The sequence below is a fragment of the Pelodiscus sinensis genome, chromosome 2, assembly GCF_052426305.1.
Source record: "Pelodiscus sinensis isolate ZL-2025 chromosome 2, ASM5242630v1, whole genome shotgun sequence".
In the NCBI taxonomy this organism is placed as follows: Eukaryota; Metazoa; Chordata; order Testudines; family Trionychidae; genus Pelodiscus; species Pelodiscus sinensis.
This window is the reverse complement of record NC_143053.1, coordinates 36,046,153-36,069,288: the sequence shown is the minus strand read 5'-3', so window position 1 is coordinate 36,069,288 and position 23,136 is coordinate 36,046,153. Positions and strand designations below refer to the sequence as shown.

Here is a 23,136-nt window from a genome sequence, read left to right as displayed (position 1 = left end):
TCATGGGGCTTTGGAGGAAAGAGGAGGGGCAGGACTTGTGGCAAAAAGTGTATGGGAGGATCATGGCCTTCTGGCCTCCCTGTTCCAGTGCCCCGGCTTCAGGCTTCTGTGCAAAGAGCTGCGTCTCATTTTTAGGGCTAATCTCAGTCTGGGGTGGCAAAGGCCAGAAGTGTAGAGAGGCAGAGGATACAGTCTGTGCAGCCAACAGAGCACTATGCTCTCTCACAGTGATGTAAAGAGGCACTGATGAAAAAGTGAGATTCTATTTGGAGCCTTGGACAATGAAGGCCTTTGTGAGATGAGGCCCTGAGGGGCAAAAGGGGGGAGAAGTCCTGAGAGCCAAAATAAAGTTTCAAGGATTTTATTTTCCTGCTTTTAACAACTTTCCTCCATTCAAGCTATCATATTGCACCCCATCTTCTGCTAGACAAGGATTTCTCCCTCAGTTGTCTGGATTCCAGGGGCATGATGTGCAGTGTTTTCAGACCGTGGAGGAGGCAGGCTTACCTCTTTTTCTTCTGTAAGTGAATGATTTTGGAGGCAAACTCTTGCATCAAGTGGTAGCTCTCCATGATATGATGGCATCTGTTTCCCTGAAGTGCTTGAAAGCTGGTGTTAACTTGTGTGGGTCCTTAAGTCCTATTTTAAACCATTTTCTTTTGAAAATCAAGTGAGCACTTAGGCTGTGTCTACATTGGCAAGATTTTGCGCAAAAGCAATTGCTTTTGCGCAAAATCTTGCCACCTGTCTACACTGGCCGCGAGTATTTGCGCAAGAACTCTGACGTTGTAATGTACAAAATCAGTGCTTCTTGCGCAAATACTCTGATGCTCCTGCTCAGGGATAAGCCCTCTTGTGCAAGTATTCTTAACAGGCAACATTAATTTCTTGCACAAGAAAGCCCGATGGCTAAAATGGCCATCGGCGCCTTCTTGCGCAAGAGAGCGTCTACACAGGCATGGATGCTTTTGCGCAAAAGCACATCTCTTGCGCAAAAGCACATGCCAGTGTAGACACTCTCTTGTGCAAATACTTTTAACGGAAAAACTCTTCTGCTAAAAGTATTTGCGCAAAATCTTGCCAGTGTAGAAGTAGCCTTAGGGCTTAATTCTCTTCTGTCTTTCACCTTTTACTGCAATTAACATGAGTATTGAGGGAATGCAGTGTGGGTCAGGAAGGTAACCCTGGACACACACTTTGCACAAGTGTAATTGAGAATGCAGAGTCGCGGGTCCACTCTGTTATCCCATTTCTCAGTTCTTCCTCCTACAACATTGACATCTGGCATTAGCCATCTTTCTGAATATGCTCATCAAGGTCAATGCATTCCAGCATGTGTCTGATTACAGGAGGATGTTCTGATGTTTCCATAATTAATGTCTGGTTTCAGTTCTTCAGGTTCAATCAGTCCAGCTGCATCATAGCATAGGGAAAGAGATATGTTGGACACCTGATAAAGGAATATGTTCCACTTCTTTTGATAAGGCCTCTGTCAGTGAACTTCTTAACAATGCAGGAATATAAATTCCAAGTGATATTTCAACCTATTATAAACAGTTATTTTCAGAGGTGCTGAGCACTCACAATTCAGGTCATGTCAACTGGAAGTGTGAGTTTTTAGCACCTTTGAAAGTAAGACCCTAAAGATCCTTTGCCTGTTAGGCCATCAAAATGATTGAGTAATTTCTTGACAACAAAAATCCCAGGATCAAATGAGCTTCAACCAGCTCCTCTGCATATATAAAATATCTAGTGCTCTTTATGCTAAGTTCATAGCCATGCAGCTAACTGAAAAGCAATATGTAATATGACTTGAATCCCTGTGCGTTTCCCATCCTGCTTAACATGTTCAGCGAGGCTATTCTATAACAGAGACTGGCTTTCAATTAGATGTCATGTTCAGTATCATATAGGTCAGGTCTATACTATAGGAGAAAGTCCACCTAAGATACACCACCCCAGCTATGAGAATAGCGTAACTGGAGTCTATGTACCTTGGTTGAATTTCTGTGGCATCCCCATTTCAGGAGGTTGATGGGAGAAACCTCCTGTTGACTTTCCTTACTCTTTGTGGCCCAGTGGAGTACTGGGGTCAACAGAGGCACCAGCAGCAATTGATTTAGCGGGTCCAGAGCATCAGCCTTTGGGTAAGTGAAGACAAACCCTCACTAGACTTATGCTGTGGCAATTCCTGAGCTATTAGCTCTGTCACCTAAAAAAAATTAAATAGAAAATGCCATGCAGGCTGAAATGAACCCTTGTGGACTCATGCTAATTAACTAGCAGTATTAACTTTAAACCTTCTCTGAGCTATGCTGCTCAAAATTACTGTTAGCTATGCCAGTAGATTTTTTTCCCCTCTGTGAGTCAGGCAAATCTACAGCAATGCTACTGGCATCCAGCTGAGATTAGGACTCATACATGTCATTTTCAGCAATGACTGATGCGACAACATGAGAGGAAGATAGTAGTTGCAAAAGTCCTTAATGCCATCAGTTTGTGATTCATAAACATTTGTCACCCTAATGCTGCTTCAGAAAATGGCTCTAAAGTTCACTGAGCAAGTAGACATTACTATTCATCATACTGTTGTATTGAAAAGGTAAAAGTGTCATCTCAAATAAATGCTGCTATCTGGGTTATATATATGCTGCAGTTTGTTCCTTGTTCTTTCGTTGTCTGAAATACCATATACTCTCACTATAATGTTACTTATTGTCAATGTGGTATTTTGAGTAAGAAAAAGCCAATGATGCAAGCACTGTAAAGGTCAGATACAACAGGTGAGTACTTGGATCAGCTGAGCTCCGTTGAACTATTAGGTAATAGTGTCAGGAATCAGGGCGTACAGCAGAGCCAGTCTCTGGGCAACCTAACAAGTGCAGTTGACTATACAGCTGACTGATTAGAAGGGTCAACAAACTGGCTCTTAATCCCTTTCCTCCAGATGCAGTAGTTTTGCCCCTGCCTTGTCTCACTTCAGGTAACCCAATGGCTCCTGTACCAACTATTATTAGGAGTCAGTGGGAGAGTTCTCCTGTGAGCTGTTTGGGCAGCTGACAATAACTAGAGTGCACTTAGACATTCCCTTTCACAACCTGGCTACACCTCCTAAGCTGTAGAGCTGTTACCAGCCCAATGCCACATACAAAATCCACCTGTGCTAGGTATTTCCTAGGGGTTAGGGCTCCTTATCTCTTCCTTGGCAGAAAGGGGGCTACCACACAGCTGACAATCTGGGCCCTATCTCTTTTCCAAATACTCAGATACCATAGGGATGAGCATGTGCTGAATATAAAGAGAAATACTTGCATTGTATCTTCAAGTACCACTTTGACAATGGAATCCACTGTAATTCTAAGACAGCAATAACCACCTTGTCTTAAATCAGCATTCACAGAACAGCTCTCTTAGTTTGAAGCAACTTCAATAGTACCAAGTAGGTGAACATTGATTGAATCATTGTTTAAGAGGGATACTAATTGTGCTACTGTTCAGGTAAAATTCCTTTCCCATTTTTGATTCACTGCTTACTCCAATGAGGCTTCTTCAGAAAGCAATGAAGTCAGAGGGAATTATGTAAGAATCAACTTGAACCCCCAACAAGTTTAGCAGGCTGTGCTTGTAGTTACAAAGACAGACGACAGGCCAGCTAAGCCTCTCCTGGGAGGACATCCTTGTGGTAACTAACTTGTGGCCAGCCAGAACATGGATGAATAATACTGGGCAAGTATCAGAGGGGTAGCCGTGTTAGTCTGAATCTGCAGAAGCGATGAGGAGTCCTGTGGCACCTTATAGACTAACTGAAGTGTAGGAGCATAAGCTTTCGTGGGCAAAGACCCACTTCGTCAGATGCATGTCACATGCATCTGACGAAGTGGGTCTTTGCCCACGAAAGCTTATGCTCCTACACTTCAGTTAGTCTATAAGGTGCCACAGGACTCCTCATCGCTAATACTGGGCAGGACCTCTTTATGTGCATTACCATCCATGAGGAAAATATGGCATTGACATATGGGGGGATGGGCGGGAAATTGTGATAATGGCCAAGGGCCTCCATGGTCTATAAAGCCAGGGATTGAGTATCTAAGTAAAGACTGAGTTAAAAAGTGAGTAAAGACTTCAGGATTTGATCCCCAGAGTATTATGCCTGTAAAAGGGCTGGGAAACACTATGAACTTTCTTACAGCTTTGGTCTGTATGTTGTATTTTTTAAAAGAGAAAATTAATGTGAATAAACATATTAATACAATATTGTGATTGAAACTTTATTCATCATTTAGGAAACACACTATTAGAGCATGTAGTACATGTTAACACCATATACAGTGACACAAAATAATACTTTATGTACAAGGGGGGCAAGTTACAGTTGTTGGGGAATCCATAAATTACTTTCACTGACATGTGTGTTTATGATATATCAACCCAAGTGTTTAATCCATGTAGTGTTTTTCACTGAATAGCTTTCAAAGAGACAGCCACTGATTGCAGTTCCCATGCCAACTCCACGATTGTGACACATTTGCAGGCTGATGATGTCATAAAATGCCTGCTGGAATATAGTTAAGGCATCTGCAGTTTGATTTTTAAAACTAACTTCTGGCCACAGCTTGCAAGACAATTTTTTCTCACACGGGTGCAAGTTATCAAAATTTGTACTCGTACGCTAATATGGTTTAAAGCTTTAAGATGTCTTTGTGCTGTCACTTTCTGGAAGATGCCAAGCGAGATTTGAGAAAGGCAGATAGAGAAATAAGGAGGCAGATAAGGCTGATGGACTTGCATCCACACTGCCTGCATCCTCACTGCCTGTGTGATATACATCTGCACCCACACTGTGTGTGTGACATACACCCGTATCCACATTGCCTTTGTTCTGTGCACCTACACTGCCATCGACCATCATGCCTCACAATTTGGGAGAGGAAAGCCATTAAAGCAAAACTAGAGGCGGAGCGAGAACTGGACAGGTAAATGAGCTTATTTATTAGCCTTCTATAGCTAGTAGTACTCTAAACTGAATTAAGGACAGGAATTGGACAGTGGCATTTTGAGTAATGGTGAAAGTAGATAAACGGGATACTCAACAAAACTCAATTTCAGGGAAATGTAGGAACTGTAAGAGTTTGAAAAAAAAACCTGTAATGGCATAGCCTAGAGATATGGAGGTAATTATACCAGCATTATCTGAGTGTTAGATATGTAAGACTACATATAAAACTAAATGAGAATACATAGATCTAGTCATGGGTCAGATTTTGATCTTACTGTAAAACTAGAGTCAATTTATTAAGAGTTGGGTATTATTTATTATGAAATTAATTCAATGGAGCTCTTGAATTACTGGTATAAAGAGAATCAGAATCTGGTTCTAAAGGAGAAGCTGTGATAAATTATTTAAAAAACTCGTCTTTTAAATTATGAGTTAATGAGCAATCCAAAGCTAGAAGGGTTAAGAAATCCTTTGCTAGTAAGATAGAATCATATTCATTAAGAGTTGAGGACTTTGGTAATATTTACTTAATAAATTATTTTAATGTATCTTCTTTAATTGCAGTTTTCTCCCTACATAAAATTTAAACTTCTGTTAAATATTGGGCGTAGAGATGACGTTTTGATTTCTCCAGTTAAAAATGTATACTGTCAGTACACACTGGGGATTGAATATTAGCTTAAATTCACTGCTGTGCTCACTCTCCAGGGGTTGTGACAGAACTAGAGGAGAGGGAAACCCTTGGGAGTTTTATATTCACCCTAGCAGAAATGAGAGCAGTCCAGGGGCTGTTCTAACAAATGCCTCAATCTCATAATAGCTGTAGTACAGCCAGAGAAACTTTGCATATCATACGACAAAGGCTTGTATGAGTAGGTGAAATAGATGCTGGCACATGAAGATACTCTGGATTTTTACCAGTGAATACCAGTTGATGTTAGGCATCAACTTCTGAAGTAACTTTTTATGCAAGACCCACTGAAGTTAATGAATGTTTTGCCCTAGTAAAAACAGATTGAGGACTTCAGGATCTGGGCCAATGATTCCAGTGAGAGTTTTGCCCAAATATCAGATCCAGATTGCAATCCTGACCACGCTGTTTCTAAAATTGGCTACATTTTCATTATGCATCTACTTGCATTGATCTGACTATAGTCACAGAAGAGAAGGATTTCAGCTTACAACTCTAGAAAAATCAAATACCATCCTCTCTCAAACAGTACTGAAACCCATATTGACACTATAAATTTCCAATCACATCACACAATTTTTAATCACCTAAGAGTAAGCCTTATAAAATTATAATTGAATAGAAAGATCAAGGAGGCAGCAGCACAGAATTCATGAACTCTTGCAAAGCAAGAAAAAATATTTCTAATGTTGTGCAAAGTTGAATCATCTTAGTTTTGTATAATAGGAATAATAATCCAGGAGCTGGAATATACTGATAATATAAACAACTAAACTCATCTGATTTGCTGTGCCTCTTTTCTTATTTATTGACCTGTATACTTCCACATTACACCTATTATCTATTGAATGTGAATCTTATGACCCACTCTGTTACAATTGAGACTGTGCTCTTCCATTGGTGCAAATTATTCAAAGAGAGTCATGTTTTAGTTGATTATAGTGTCATTTCACAGGATAAAATGTGATTTTAATGGCCCAATTAGGCCTCTGCACAGGAAACAATTTTGTGTGTGCATACCAATGTGTTCCTTATCTAGAGATCAAATGTAACAAAATTTCTCACTTGAATGTAATTCATTTAAAAATTTAAGATAATTTGTTAAATGGACAAGCATTGGCTAATGAGGAATGCTAGCTGTTGTGTGTTTAGGGAGAAAGAACTCTTCCTCTTCACAGATGTCACATCCTAACACACAACCACTTGATTACCAAAATACACAGATGTTTTTGTTCATTGATAGCATAGCCAATGCTTCATGTGGTGTACATCAAAATATGCACTTATCTTTCATTAATATGTGAAAATAGACTCTACACTTTGACTCACTTCTTTGTCCTCAAATACACATGTTCTTATTCCATGCTGTAAACTCCATTCATCTTAACTTTGTTCTTGTGTTGTTGGGTTTTTTTTTTTTTTGAAAATTTGAATCGAGACAAAGTTACAATAAAACACTAACATATTATATCATATATTACTTATTCAAATCTGGTGGCTAAGATTTTGATTTGTTGTGTAGGAAGCCCACCTCCTTTGAATATGCTGAAAAGGGACAAAATTCTAAATGCCTATCCTTTTTAGTGCTCCTCTTGTGTACATATTTGAACTCTACCATTACAAAGATAGGTCATATTTTTCCATGCCACAATTCCACGGGGAGGGGAGGTCACATTTGTAATGATGTGGCAAAAAATTGTAGCTGCTAATAATTAAAAAAAATTGATTTGTCATTCTGTTTAAAGTAACTAAGAAAGGAAATCAGCATCTTGTCATAACATGAATTGCTTTAATAATATCCTCTCCAAACCACATAATTCCTACACACTACTACGGCATATACAACTACATTCCTCCTTCCCCACAATCTGAGCAATGTAGTGCTTTTCTAGTAGCAAAAATACGATGGATCGTAACTGGATTCAAATGCCATCTATTCAGTAATTTATTTAAAAAATGTTTATGTGCTGTACAAATTGAAATGTATATGCCACTTCCCACACAGAGACCCACTCATCTGGATCAATTTCTTTATCCAGATCTCTCCCCATCTTTTCATCTTGGTTGTTTTCTTAACATCTTTTTCATTCAAAATTGTGTATGTCTTAAAAATTGAATCTAAGTTCCAGCTTATTTCTAGTTCAGTTCCTCAAATGTGGTGAAAGGTCTAGTTAAAGCCATCTTTATTTAAAAATAAAATATTTTACTTGTAAATATTGAAAATATGGACTCTTTATATTATTTACATTATGACATACCTCTTGGTATGATTTCAAGCCTGGGCCCAGGTACAGATGTCCAAAGTAAGTAATCTACTCTTGTCAACAAGGAATAGTCACTGATATATCCTAGCAATAAATTCCTAGTTATTGATGACAGTATTTAAGGGACCCCAGCAACATGAATTTCAAAAAATTGTCCAAGCTTCCAATTGTCTGAATAAAGGGGTGAGTTTTTATTTTTGATTATCTAAATTTCTTTTCTTATTTTTTTAAATTGCAGCATACGAAGAAGAGTTAATAGGATGTTGAATTCATGCCATGATCATAAGCTTTTAGCTCTGATGGATGTTAAGGGGTTTGACCCAGATGAAGTTACAGTGAAGGTAAAAGATGGGAAGGTTAAAGTGTCAGCTGAACATGAGGAGGAACATAGGACCCTGAGAGGGAAGGAATACAACTATACAAACCTTACCAAGGAGATCAGCTTGCCTCCAGGAGTGTATGAAGATGAGGTGACTTACACTGTAGGACCCAACAGTTTGGTGAAGATTGAAACTCCACGCAAGTGTTACCCTTGCCTCCTGAGTCTACTTTGAAGACAGTGGACTCTGAGCAGCAGTAGTTCTGTATATGTATATAGCACAAGCAACTCCTCGGGTGTTTTTTTTTAATTCTACCTTTTAGGCATAAGTTGGTAACTGATCTGACCAGTTTAGAAACAAACAATAGTGTTGCAAAACTGCTTGTTTGAGTGCAAGTCTTTTGGTTTCGTTTTGAAGGATTTCTTGTGACTTTCTCAACAGTCAAAAAAAAATAGGAACATTTCCCAATATGAAAATAAAACTTTTAAAATACTAAACTACGGTAATTTGTTAAGCAAGACAAGACCCACATAGCTGTAGCTTAATTCCACAAGCTGGCGTCAGCACTGTTCATTGTTTCATAGATTAGACTAGAAGGGACCATTATGATCAGTTAGTCTGACCTTCTGCATAACACATGCCATAGAATTTTACCCAATAATTCCTCCATCAAGTCCATAATTTCTGCTTGAGCTATAGCATATCATCTAGAAAAATACACAGTCTTGACTTAAAGATGTCAAGTAACGTGAAATCCACTATATCCCTATGTAAATCGTTCCAATGGCTAATTATCTTCTGTGTTATTTCTCATATAAATAGGTGTTGCTTCAGCAACTATCATGGATCTTGTTATGCTTTTTCTGCTGAATGTCATCTACCATCAAAAATCTTTTCACTACGGAGGTGATCAAGTCAACGCTTAACTTTCTTTTGAGTAAACTAAATAGAGTTTCCTAAGTTTCTTACTATAAGGCCATTCTTATAGTTCTTTCCTGAACTCTTTCCAATTTGTCAGCATTATTTGTCAAGTGTGGACACCAGACATGGACATAGCATTCCACTAATGGTCTCACTAATACCACTTTCCACTCTTCATGCTGTACCTTCTCCATCCTCCAGCACTCTCAACTATCTTTGTGTAATATTCACCAAGAAAGGAGAGGAAATAAAATAGTTCCATTCAGTCATTTTTTGAGCATTGTGGACATGGGTATTTACCTACTTTAGTTTTCTAGGTTATACCCTATGCATATCCTTATATTTTTAGAAACACAAATAAATAAAAACTAGGACTAATTGCACATTTTCTACTGAAATTGTTTCCACTGAAAGAGGGAAAAGCTGGTACAATCCAAAATGTTTTTGGAATGGTTCAATCCAAAATGTTTTAACAATACTTTAATTTTTGAATTTTACTCCCATTTTATTTTATAGAAAATAAAAAAAAAACCTTGAGAATCAAAACATTTTGGGTTGAACAAAATGTTACTCAACTCCAAAACAACGTTGTTGTTGTTTTTTTACTTCTTAGTTCCACCACACATTTGAAAAGTTTTATTTTCTGGTTCAATCACCGAAGCACAGAATTGTTTATTTACACAGCCCTTCCTTTGCTATTGCCACCCGAGCAGGCTTCATTCATGATTAGGTGACACAGTGCTGAATACAATTAGCCTTTGTCTACACTGTCCCAGAAGTCATAGTGAGTATCCTAACAGTTAACTCAATTCTTTATTGCTGAGTTCAAACAAGTCAAAAGTTCCATAAAGAGGAAGACAAACCCTCCAAGATGGATTCATCCAACTCAGCCAGGCATGAGGGAGTCTGGAGAATGTATATTAGTATAAACCAGCCCATCTGCCCTCTCTAACAACAAGCAGACCCAGAACTGCCAAGAGGGATTGCTGATGGAAGGCTCTCAGTTCTGCAGCTACAGAAGCAGGAAGTTTTGCCCTCAATACGAGGATCAGTGCACCAGCCTGCTGAGACCCCTACCCTTTGAAGGAGGGGCTGGTTCCCTCTTTCTTGACACCCTTTCTGCCAGCTTACTGCACTGTTTTGAGTGGGGGGACACTAAGCTGCTCTTCTCTCTGCCATCCTCAACTTCTTTTTTCCTACTTTGGATTACTAGCTTCTTGGGAGATGAGGAGAACAGGTCTCCTCAGCCATCATCCAAGGCTATTTCTGACCCTCTGACCCCCTTTTTTCTCCCCATCAAGGACTGTTTTGTATCCCCAACAGGTTCTTTGGGGGGCACAGCTCCCTTTTCTAGGCTCCATAAGACTGTGGAGGCCTTTGAAATAGCAACAGGAAATTCAGTCAGTTGTAGTGGCCCTATCACTCATAAGGTATGTCTACACTACAGCACTAATTCGAACTAACTTAATTCAAATTAGTTAATTCGAACTAAGCTCATTCGAACTAGTGCATCTAGACCTAAAAACTAGTTTGAATTAGCATTTTGCTAATTCGAACTAGCATGTCCACATTGAGTGGACCCTGAACCGAGGTTAAGGATGGCCGGAAGCAGTGCCAGCAGGGCATCAGATTAGGACTTAGACAGTGGAGCTGCTGTCTCAGGCTAGCCGAGGGCTGTACTTAAAGGGACCCGACCCCCACCCCAGACAGACAGTTCTCAGGGGTTCCCTGTTTGCAAAGCAGTCCTGGCTTGGAGTGCCCTGAGTGCCCACACTCGGCACATCACAGCACTCGACTATCAGCCCGGCTGCACTTGCCACAGGCTGCCATCCGGGGGGGAGGGTCAATCGGGGGGCTGCAGGACAGCTTTAACCCCGAGGAGCCCGCAGAGCCACCCCAGTCCTCCCCATCGGGGGCTCGTACCCCATTCCTCCCTCACCTCCTTCCACTTACTCCTCCCTAGCCCCCCCTTCCTGATGTACAAAATAAAGGACACGTGTGTTCAAAAATAGAAACTCTTAATTGAACAAAACTCGGGGAGACTGGGAAAAGGAGGTGGGAGAGGGGAAGTGAGAGGGTGGGAGAGGGGAGGGCAACTAAAATGATCAGGGGTTTGGAACAGGTCCCATATGAAGAGAGGCTAAAGAGACTGGGACTTTTCAGCTTAGAAAAGAGGAGACTGAGGGGGGATATGATAGAGGTCTATAAAAGCATGAGTGGTGTGGAGAGGGTGCATAAAGAAAAGTTCTTCATTAGTTCCCATAATAGAAGGACTAGAGGACACCAAATGAAATGAATGGGTAGCAGGCTTCAAACTAATAACAGAAAGTTCTTCTTCACAAAGCAAATAATCAACCAGTGGAACTCCTTGCTGCAGGAGGCTGTGAAGGCTAGAACTATAACAGTTTAAAGAGAAGTTAGATAAATTCATGGAGGTTGGGTCCATGGAGTGCTATTAGCCAGGGGGTAGAAATGGTGTCCCTGGCCTCTGTTTGTAGAAGGCTGGAGATGGATGGTACGAGACAAATGGCTTGGTCATTGTGTTCGGTCCATCCCCTCCAGGGTCCCTAGTGTTGGCCGCTGTCGGCAGATAGGCTACTGGGCTAGATGGACCTTTGGTCTGACCCAGTACGGCCATTCTAAGCTCAAAGCTCAGGGTCGGGGGGTCTCACTGGACCACCTTGATTTTCATGCAAACCTGCTCCTTGGTGGCCATACTGGCAGCTATCCTGCCCTAGATGGCCACTTTCCTTTGCCTACTGCGGAGGTCGTGTATGAGGTCCACAATCCCCACACTAGACCAGGTGGGCGCCCGCCTCTTGCGGACCTGGGCAGGCTCCCGGGAGCCGCCAGCCTGGTCCTGGGAAGAGGCGGAGGGCTGGGTGGTAGCGGGTGGCTGGTTCGTGCCGTGCCAGGTACAGGGTCTGCTGGCTGGGTGCTGGCAGGCTTGCACCTGGCACGGGCACTGTAGCCAGACTGTGCCCCTTTAAGGGCTCCGGGGCCGGGAGGAGGGCAGACGAGTTTCCCTGGTGGTGTCCAGAGTGGCCACCAGGGAAAGCTGGGGAGGGCTAGCCTCCCACTAGTTTGAATTAAGTGGCTACACAGCCCTTAATTCGAACTACTTAATTCGAACTAGGCGTTAGTCCTCGTAGAATGAGGTTTATCTAGTTCGAATTAAGCGCTCCGCTAGTTCGAATTAATTTCGAACTAGCGGTTTGCCTGTGTAGCGCCTATCAAAGTTAACATCTGTTAGTTCGAATTAACTTTGTAGTGTAGACATACCCATATAGACTCATAGTTTTTAAGTTCAGAAGGAACCATCATGATTATTTAGCCTGACCTCCTTGCAGGTCATAGAATCTCACTCAGCTTCTCCAGTAATAGACCCCCTATTGTCTGGCTGAGTTACTGAAGTCCTCAAATTATGGTTTAAAGACAGCAAACTACAGAATATTTACCATTTACACTGCTTTAAATCTGGATGTGACCCCTGCCACATACTGCAGAGGAAGGTGAAAACTCCTGAGTCTCTGCCAATCTGACCTGGGGAAAATTCCTTCCTGACGCTAAATATGGTGATTAGTTAGACCCTGAGCATGTGGGCAGCCCATCAGCCACAGACCTGCAAAAAATTCTCTGTAGTAACTCAGAGCACACCCCATCTAATATTCTGTCACCAGCCATTAGAGATATTATTGCTAGAAGTCTCAGACCAACTCCATGCCAATGTAGGCAGTCTCATCATACCATCCACTCCACAAACATCAATCTCTGTCATGACGCCAATTAAGGCTGGCTGTTGATGACACAGGAGGTCACTTGGGCAAGATTTCCATCTGCTCTCAGGAAGAAAATGGAGAGGGGGAGTCCAATGACATTATTCTTCTTGCCTCGCATTTTACACACAGTGACACTCCAGGGTGGTACAGCGCTTGAGGACAAAGCACTTTTATTTCCAAAGCCCCCATATATATTGAACAGCAGTTACCAGCAGATGCAAGAAGAACTAAAAGCATTTCCTGATTTTGGATACAAATGAATCAATAGCCTGAGTTTTGGTAGAAATATTTCCATACTGAAAGAGACAGGAAGGCATCAATACACACTTTTAGCAAAGTGTTAACAAAATATTTAGACTAGTTGCCTAGCAGCTTGGTTGGTATTTGCCACTGCAGCTCTCACATAGCTCTCTGGTTCTCTGACTGTTGGGTATCACCATTGTAAAATCCTAGCATTCTTTGTATTGCTGTTCTAAGCAGGGGTATGAGGATGTGGGGGTTATAGTGATCTTGCAACATTGGGACTGCAGATCTGCTCAGGGATTGCATTTGTTGCACTAGATTCATGCCCCCTGCATCCCAACGGGGATTGATTCCTATGGAAAGACAGGCTGCATTTCCACTCCCTCCCAGGTTGTGCCTGGAGAAGGCAGCTTGAATTTACATTAGGACTCCATAGAAGAAGAGTGAGGCAGGTTGCACTATTCCAGGCTGCCTGGTTAAGGCCACTCCCCAGACAGCATCGCTTTCTTTTCAGGCTGAACTTGTCCCCCAGTAAGCCTGATGGAGAAGGGAAGGAAAGGTGGCAACCTCTTTCTGCTGCAACCTCCCCACAATGCAACCCCTCAAGTCAGGTGCCCTGTTCACTCTGATTCATGCTGGAATAAAGCAAAAACAAATTTGGGCTCTAATGTTAACTTAACCAGCAATGTGGGTGGTAGACTGGGTGGCAGTGATGGAGGGTAAGCATGCTGAATCATAGAGTACTAGAACTGGAAAGGACCTTGAGAAGTCATAGAATCATAGAATACTAGGACTGGAAGGGACCTCGAGAGGTCATCGAGTCCAGTCCCCTACCCCCATGGCAGGACCAAATACTGTCTAGACCATCCCTGATAGATATTTATCTAACCTACTCTTAAATATCTCCAGAGATGGGGATTCCACAACCTCTCTAGGCAATTTATTCCAGTGTTTAACTACCCTGACAGTTAGGAACTTTTTCCTAATGTCCAACCTAAACCTCCCTTGCTGCAGTTTAAGCCCATTGCTTCTTGTTCTATCCTCAGAGGCCAAGATGAACAAGTTTTCTCCCTCCTCCTTGTGACACCCTTTTAGATACCTGAAAACCGCTATCATGTCCCTCTCAATCTTCTCTTTTCCAAACTAAAACAAGCCCAATTCTTTCAGTCTTCCTTTATAGGTTATGTTCTCTAGACCTTTAATCATTCTTGTTGCTCTTCTCTGGACCTTCTCCAATTTCTCCACATCTTTCTTGAAATGTGGTGCCCAGAACTGGACACGATACTCCAACTGAGGCCTAATCAGCGCAGAGTAGAGAGGAGGAATGACTTCTCGTGTCTTGCTCACAACACATCTGTTAATGCATCCTAGAATCATGTTTGCTTTTTTTGCAACAGCATCACACTGTTGACTCATATTTAGCTTGTGGTCCACTGTAACCCCTAGATCCCTTTCTGCCGTACTCCTTCCTAGACACCCGTTTCCCATTTTGTATGTATGAAACGGATTGTTACTTCCTAAGTGGAGCACTTTGCATTTGTCTTTATTAAACTTGATCCTGTTTACCTCAGACAATTTCTCCAATTTGTCCAGATCATTTTGAATTAATACCCTATCCTCCAAAGCAGTTGCAACCCCTCCCAGCTTGGTATCATCTGCAAACTTAATAAGTGTACTCTTTATGCCAATATCAAAATCGTTGATGAAGATATTGAACCAAACCGGTCCCAAAACAGATCCCTGCAGAGCCCCATTTGTTATACCTTTCCAGCAGGATTTCCAGCAGTAGTTAATAACTACTCTCTGGGAATGGTTATCCAGCCAGTTATGCACCCACTTTATAGTAGCCCCATCTAAGTTGTATTTGCCTAGTTTATTGATAAGAATATCATGCGAGAGCATATCAAATGCCTTACTAAAGTCTAGGTATATCACGTCCACCGCTTCTCCCTTATCCACAAGACTTGTTATCCTATCAAAGAAAGCTATCAGATTGGTTTGACATGATTTGTTCTTTACAAATCCATGCTGGCTGTTCCCTATCACCTTATTATCTTACAAGTGTTTACAGATGATTTCCTTAATTACTTGCTCCATTATCTTTCCTGGCACAGAAGTTAAACTGACTGGTCTGTGGTGTCCTGAGTTGTTTTTATTTCCCTTTTTATAGATGGGCACTATATTTGCCCTTTTCCAGTCCTCTGGAATCTGTCCTGTCTCCCATGATTTTCCAAAGATGATAGCTAAAGGCTCAGATACCTCCTCTATCAGCTCCTTGAGTATTCTAGGATGCATTTCATCAGGCTCTGGTGACTTGCAGACATCTAACTTTTCTAAGTGATTTTTAATTTGTTATGTTTTTATTTTATCTTCTAAACCTACCTCCTTTCCACTAGCATTCACTATATTAGGCATTCCTTCATTAGACTTTTTGGTGAAGACCGAAACAAAGAAGTCATTAAGCATCTCTCCAATTTCCAAGTTTCCTGTTACTGTTTCTCCCTCCTCACTGAGCAATGGGTCTACCCTATCCTTGGTCTTCCTCTTGCTTCTAATATATTTATAGAATGTCTTCTTGTTTCCCTTTATGCCTATAGCTAGTTTGAGCTTGTTTTGTGCCTTTGCCTTTCTAATCTTGCCCCTGCATTCCTGTGTTGTTTGCCTATATTCATCCTTTGTAATTTGTCCTAGTTTCCATTTTTTATAGGACTCCTTTTTTATTTTTAGGTCATGCAAGATCTCCTGGTTGATCCAAGGCGGTCTTTTGCCATATTTTCTATCTTTCCTACCCAGCGGAATAGCTTGCTTTTGGGCCCTTAATAATGTCCCTTTGAAAAACTGTCAACTGCAGCTTCCTTTGACGTCAGCGGGTACTCAAAAATCCAGTCTGTTATTCAGGTATGTGAACTTGGATTTAAGAGTCTATCTTTAACAATCCAAATTTGAAAAATATGCCCTGGAATATATTATCTAGTGTACAGGTGCAGCATGCATAGCAGCAGTGCAACCTTTTCCTCACAGTTCTGTTAATGTGGCTTAGTTTTGACCGAGAGGGCTCACTTCTAGAGTCCGACTGTTCATCACTTCCCATTCCCTCTCACTGCTAGGCCATTCTATTGACAGTTACCACCAAACTGCCATCAGCTTTGATGTGGGATAGATTTGAACCAGTAACTTAAGAGATGAAATGTGCACAGTTCAATAGGGAATCACATTTCAGTGATTAAAACTGTTAGTAAGATAAACCAACTGGTTTTCTGTGTTCAAGTTACACATTCTGACCGCCAGTACAGACATTTTTCTATAGATTAGCTTGGCCCTTTGCCCATTGGCACCGACTTATTTTTCCCCAGGAGTGCTCCACTTCAAGGCCTTACCCCACTTTGCCTCTTTGTGTCCCCCCTCCAATTCTTCCCCGGAGGCTCCTGCCTGTCCACCACTCTCAATTCTCTTCCCAACCACGGGCCCCAGATGCCAAAGAACCGATCAACAGCACTGCTAAACAGCTGTGGCTGTTGGGTGCTTGACCACGGAGTCTCTTACTGTTTAAATTCAAAGAGGACATTAGAGTTAAGAGATAGATTAAGGACAAAATTCTAAAGAAAATTCCTTAGTTCATTTTGTATGTTTAAAAAATGTTGGTACAAACTGTCTCCTTATGGCTCAGAGTAGCATCTTTATTACCTTCTCTGCAATAGAAATACATATTCTGAGACTTGTTTGGTCCTTGGGTAGCCCATGTCTTGTAAAACAACTTGTGGCCACACAAAATGGCTCTGAATGGAGCTCATACATACCAAATTGTGCTTGGACTCTACCTTGCTAAATAAACATACCTTTGTGAATCTACTGTGCTATCATATAGTTAGGTGCACTTCTATAAAGTGTCTCAGAGGGGTAGCCGTATTAGTCTGAAAGTGAAAAAACTTAAAAAACAATGAGTGGTTCTGCAGCACCTTAGAGACTAACACAAAAATGTAAATAGTATCATGAGGTTTCATGGGCACAACCCACTTCTTCAAACATCTGAAGAAGTGGGTTGTGCCCACGAGAGCTCATGATACTATCTGCATTTTGTTAGTTTCTAAGGTGCTGCAAGACCATTCATTGTTTAAGTTTTTCCATAAAATGATTTTTCTAAAGAGATGTGATTTTTACCACTAGGTGGCATATGTTTTTATAAATCAAACCTCTTGGATTGTATCTACAGATTGTTTTTTTTTTTTTTAAACTCCTTCTAGAAAATAATAAAGACACCAATGCTCATAAAAATTACAATGTATAGGTAACACTGGCATTGCTCAGATTCTCAACTCAAATTTTGTTTTTTTTCCTCCTCATTTAAATCATTTCTCTGGAGCAGGGCTTTGGATGAAGGGCAGTTTGTAATGGGGGGGAGGGTTGTGGTAGGACAGTACTGTTACCTCATAAGATGTGAATGTGTTCCACCTGACAAGAACTAAAAGCTTTGAAAATGGAAGACAATTTGTAATGTAAAATCTATGTAATTAAAGCAATAACTCTGATTTTCTGTTATTAATGCAGTTTCATTCCTGTTGGAGTGTGTGCGGGTGTGGGGAGACTTAGGGCAGAGGTCTGAGAGGGTGTGTGGGGCCACCGGACTCAAGGCAGAGCATCTGGGGGGTGCTGGATTAAGGGCAGGAGGTGATGGGGTGCAGGGTGGGGATGCAGGCAGCTCAGGGCAGGGGGTTGGATGTGGGGGGGCTCAGGGAAAGGGGTTGCATGTGGGAGGGGCTCAGGGCAGGGCGTGGGAGAGCAGGAGTCTCAGGGGGTTGGGTGGGGCTCAGGGCAGGGGTACCAGAGGCTTCGGGATGGGGATAGGGGTGTGTGTGGGAGCTGCAGGAGTTAGGGCTGGGGCACACAAGACAAAAAAGAGGCACAGTAAAATCTGGAAGGGTTGAAAGCTTTAAAGAGCATGCCCCTGGCTGGCTCTTGCTGTAGCACAGTTGACTTTTACAGGAGCGGTATCTTGGGGTGCACCCCCTTACTTTAATTTCCGTTCATAGTTCCAGCAGCAACGCACACATCAGATGTCATGAATCTCTCATGATGGCATCACTTAGAGAGAGGCGGACCACATCACTACATGCAATACGCATTTCTTTGCCTCCTGTCGAGTATGGCATGGTGCAGAATGTTTAGTAAAGACAGACAACGCTCTAGTAGTCACCTGGAAGGGTGGTATTGTGATTTCACTTTATAAGGGCAACAGAGCATGTAGTGAATGTAAGAGTTACAGGCCAGTCACCCTTCTCTTCATTCCAGGGAAAGTGTCTGTGCATGTTTTGCTGGCATGCCAGGAGCCTTTGCTATATCAAAAGTCCCAAAATATCATGCTTTACAAGGAACAGATCCACATTAGATGCAATGTGGGCCCTTCACTTGGAGATACACTGTGAGTTCAGGAAGCCTCTGCATGCAGCTTATGATGATCTTAAGACTACATTTGATTCAGTTGACCGAGTCACACTGTGGAAGGCCTTACAGTAGGGCTACTCAACTTTGGAAGCCCTGGGGGCCACAATGATACTCACAGAACATGCCACGGGCTGCAACTTAAGTGTGGTTGCATGCAAATAGATATGCAAATAGCTTCTTTCACACTGAAAGGCATGAATACAAAGACTAAGGCAAGACTACACAACACACAGGCCCTATTTAAGTCAGTTCTGCTGATATTAATAAAATGCGATATTTACCCAATTTCCACTCATATGACAGCACTTTTAATGAGCAATGACAGCACAGGAATTTAACTACTAAAATTCATATCAACAGAAGACCATTATCTTAACTACTTTTGTTTTAGCTCCCACCCACAGGCCGCAAACAAATGGGCCACAGGCTGCATGTGGCCCATGGGCGGAGTGTTGAGTAGCCCTGCCTTACAGGGTGTTACTGTCCCTACCACTTGGCTGGATTTAATTAATGAGCTACATAATGGAGCCTCTGCCCGTGTTCATCTTGGGAACCAGATGTTAGCACCTTTTAAATCAGTATCTGGTGTTTGGCAGGGTTGTGTTCTGGCCCCTGCACTCTTTTGTTGGGCAACAGAGTTCATAATGCAGCATTCCATCAGGTCCATAGGCATGGAGATCGATGATCTCTCGCTCACAGATCTCAACTACACTGGAGACACTGTTCTTTTAATAGAGACCCCTGATGAGTTTCTTGAAGCACTCTCCATGTTTCATGGTCAAAGACAAAACTGCAAAATCTAGGGCCTGTGACTCCAATCTCTGTGAACAACGAAACTGTGGAATCAGTTTCCAGCTTTTGCTAACTGCGTTCTATTCTTACCAGTTCCTACACCTCTCACATGAAGGCTCTCCATTGGATTGGCATTGCAGCATCCGTCATGGGCCATTCACAATGATATGGAATCAACAGCATCTTAGTATGGCAACCAGGTTCAGGATTTATTCGAGCTGTATCCTTCCCAGACTGTGGTACAACTGTCCAACTTGCATGGTGTAATGTTCATGTTTCACAAAGCTGGAGGCTTTCCACACAAAATGTCAATGCCATTTATTGGGCATTAAGTGGAATAATGTATTTAACCTGTAATGCAGAAGTTTATGGTTCATTCAGGTCTACAAACTACAAGAGCCATTGTCCACAGGTGGCACCTTATGTTTTTCAGACATGTTACAAAGATGCCATAAGATGTTCCTGTGAATGCTGTTCTCCAGGTGGCTTGTAAGATCTTTGATAAAATTCCACTAACCAAGGGCAGGAGATGCAAGGCCTCCTATTACATTGGTCCATCAGGACTGTTCTAATGTTGGGCTGCCAAGCCTTTGTAGTCATGCAGAAACAAATGGCAAATGATCGCAATGGCCGACTGTGTGGCTAAGCATTGAGGAAAGAGATGGGTGCTGAGATTCTAAAAGTTAAAACTACTTAAACGACACCCCTTCTCCAACTCCACCAACAGCAGCAGAATAACACATTTTGCACAAATTAAAAGGAGAGACTAAGGTCTCAAGCAGCATTTCTTTTACTCTGCCTAGTTGTAAAATTCCATTGTTATTGATGGAAATATTTTTCTGGTGCTTTGTATAAGTACATGAAATTGATGTTTGCTAACAAAAATTGAATCCTTCCAAGCCTATGAAAACCCTGCAGGAAGTTTGACAGAGAGCTTTCTGGGTCTGGTCTTGCAATACAGGCTTGTGGTTGTAATCAAAGAAGCTATCCCTTGGCTTTTGTTTCTTCTGCATTTAGAAAAGCAGGACTTTGTACGCTACTGGTAAATAAACAAGATTTCATCAGAGAAGCACCAGACTCCAGAATCAGTTCCACTCTCAACTAAAACACCTTTAGAGCTCTGAACTTTGACTAGCCACTCTGGGCAAAAGGGGGTGACAAAAGGTATGTCTAGACTACATGGCTCCGTCGACGGAGCTATGTAAACTAGTTTACCCGGCATAGGCAAAGAAGCAGGGATTTAAATAATCTCCGCTTCATTAAAATAAACATGGCCACCGCGCTGTGCTGACGATCAGCTGATCCAGCACAGTGTGGGAGTCTAGACGCGGATCTGTCGGCTGGGGAAGCCTTTGCCAACTGATCCCTTATGCCTCATGAAATTAGGTTTACAGGATCAGTCGGCAAAGACTTCTCCAGCCGACAAATCCGCATTTTTGGGAAGTTTCTCCTCAAATAAAACAGCTTTGCATGAATTCAAATTTACGGCCCAGTTCTGCCAATTTCTGAACAGTTTTGTCTCCTAAGCTATGTCTACTCTGTAGTGCTATTTTGGGATACTGGAGGTATCCCAAAATAGCTATTCCATGTCTTTTGAGTATGCCTGATATTTTGAAATCTAACAGGCTCACTATTCCAAAGTCCTTGTAAACATCATTCCATGAGGAGTAAGGGACGTTGTGACACTTTCTAGCAACTGAGTCTCTGTGCACAAATAGTTTCAATTAAAAAGCAAACATCTTGGCTTTGCCACTTATTTAATATAGCTTGAAAGAATGGAAACTCATACCTTGACACATCTTCTCCAAACACATTCCAAACTCATTCACTCCCTACCCCCTGAAACTACACAATCATTTCACACATGGGAAAAGGAATACAATTTTCTATACAAAATATATCAATCTATTTCCACTACAAAGCTTCTATTAGTACAAACTTTTAATCCTTCATATTTTCTTTAACACAGTCTATATTCTAATTACTTCTAAGAGCAAGTGTGATCATGCTGAATCGCAAGCATCCTTCTGATCTCTTTCTGTTTTGACATCAGATACAAACACAAGCAGTTTGCCTGATGTATTTTTATTAAGGGCCTAGAAGACTGTTCTTCCCTGCTAACCAGAGAAGAGTGGCCAGCAGAGTTATAGTTGTTTAACATTTATTCTCTTACTACAATTAAGCTATAGTTCATGAAACATTGTAAAATTCTGTTGTCTATACTGTGCCCTCCTTCCTCCTGCCCCTGGTGGTGTCTCTCTTCATCTTGCCCTGTAGCCCCTCTCACTCCAGAACTGAAGCCTAGTTTTTGTGACTTGGCCCTCCAGCCAGACCACTACGTGGTTTCCTTTCTTAGGAGGGTACCCAGAATCACACTTCACAAATGGTCTCAGGCAGTCTTCTTCAATGCTGTTTTGATGGTGTCACTTCCCCAGTGACTAATAGGAGAACCTAGGCCCACCCTGTCTCTGAGTCCAGCGATCTACAAGCACCTGTCTTTTAAACTATTGGTGTTTTTATCTGTGGGAGATAGAGGAGAATATTCATCTGAACATGCTAGTCTGGGGAGCCAAGAGGATTAAACATTAAATATTTTGACACCTCTGGGTTAAAATTGACTTTAGTCACAAATTAAATGATTGAACTAGGCTTCCCACCTATTTCTACTTGACTTTATCCTGCAGGGTGAATAATCAAATCTTGTTGCCCCCCTCATAATTTTGTTTCTCCTCAAAAGGTACTAGTGCAGGATGACAACACGCTCTCACATTGTGCAATGTCATCATGTGTTGAATCCTCATAAGGCCTGAAATAAATCTAGGACTCTTTTACTATCTATCCTTGCAGGATGAAAGGAAAAAATCTATGAAGGATAGAACCGTCCAGAGAATTTGGGAAGGGCTGTATAGCTTTCTTGGGCATTTGCCGTCTTGCAGAAATCCCATCCAATCTAGTATAATTTGTAGTCTCAACTAAGAGAGAGGTGCCTGCCCAGTACTATAGTAACAGAAGTATTAATGATCAGTACTGAGGTGCATTGGCAGAGCTACATCAGGAGAAGCCATTGTACCTGCCTGCACCTTCATGTGTCCATGCAATTCACCCCATAATAAATAATATTTGAATAAAATTAAAGTGAAATCTTTCTGCGTAGATCTCCATATAACGGCACTGCAATAGAAAAAGTTCCTACATACCCGTACCCATAAATCAACCATGACACTGAGGCAATATCCTTAAGTGACCTTCCATTACAAATACTTTGTACTATATTTATAAACTTCTGATAATGCAGCAAGCTCTCTAGTATCAGGGATGTTCCAATAGAGTAACCTTTGTGTTAACAGGCCAAATCAGAGTCTTCACTTGGCAGAAATCCAACTGATACCAGTGAAGTCAAAGGATTATTGCCTGTGTAAGATTTTGCCCAGAGAGCATATTTTCACCAGAGTAAGCTGAAGAATACATCTTTAAAATTATGTTTGCAATGTAGAATAAGGCAATGTAAAAAAGTAAGCCCTTACTTTTGCAAATAGTCCTCACATAAGCATTCCCACTGAAGTCAATGGAACTACTCTCATTAGTAAGGACTACTCATGTAAGTATTGCAGGATTAAGTCCTGTTGTTAATATAGCCCTTAATTTAATGTATAACAACACATTGTAATATTGTTTTCTTTGGGTATGTCTA

General features: G+C 41.5%; 1 protein-coding gene and 1 pseudogene across 1 annotated transcript; both read left to right on the top strand.

The window, feature by feature from the left end:
- Positions 1-4,579: 4,579 nt before the first annotated feature.
- ODF1 (outer dense fiber of sperm tails 1) lies at positions 4,580-8,651 on the top strand. Its single transcript, XM_025184319.2, has 2 exons — positions 4,580-4,973; positions 8,190-8,651. The coding sequence occupies exons 1-2, from the start codon at positions 4,693-4,695 to the stop codon at positions 8,503-8,505; spliced, it is 597 nt and encodes a 198-aa protein (XP_025040104.1). The 5' UTR covers positions 4,580-4,692; the 3' UTR covers positions 8,506-8,651.
- A 10,559-nt stretch (positions 8,652-19,210) lies between these two features.
- Positions 19,211-19,938, top strand: LOC149525245 (uncharacterized; annotated as a pseudogene).
- Positions 19,939-23,136: the final 3,198 nt, after the last annotated feature.

Excerpts from the sequence above, each read along its gene's own strand:
- ODF1 (XM_025184319.2), top strand. The coding sequence starts at position 4,693 with ATGTCTTTGTGCTGTCACTTTCTGGAAGATGCCAAGCGAGATTTGAGA. Across the intron at positions 4,974-8,189 it reads GCGGAGCGAGAACTGGACAG|CATACGAAGAAGAGTTAATA; the intron begins GTAAATGAGCTT and ends TTTAAATTGCAG.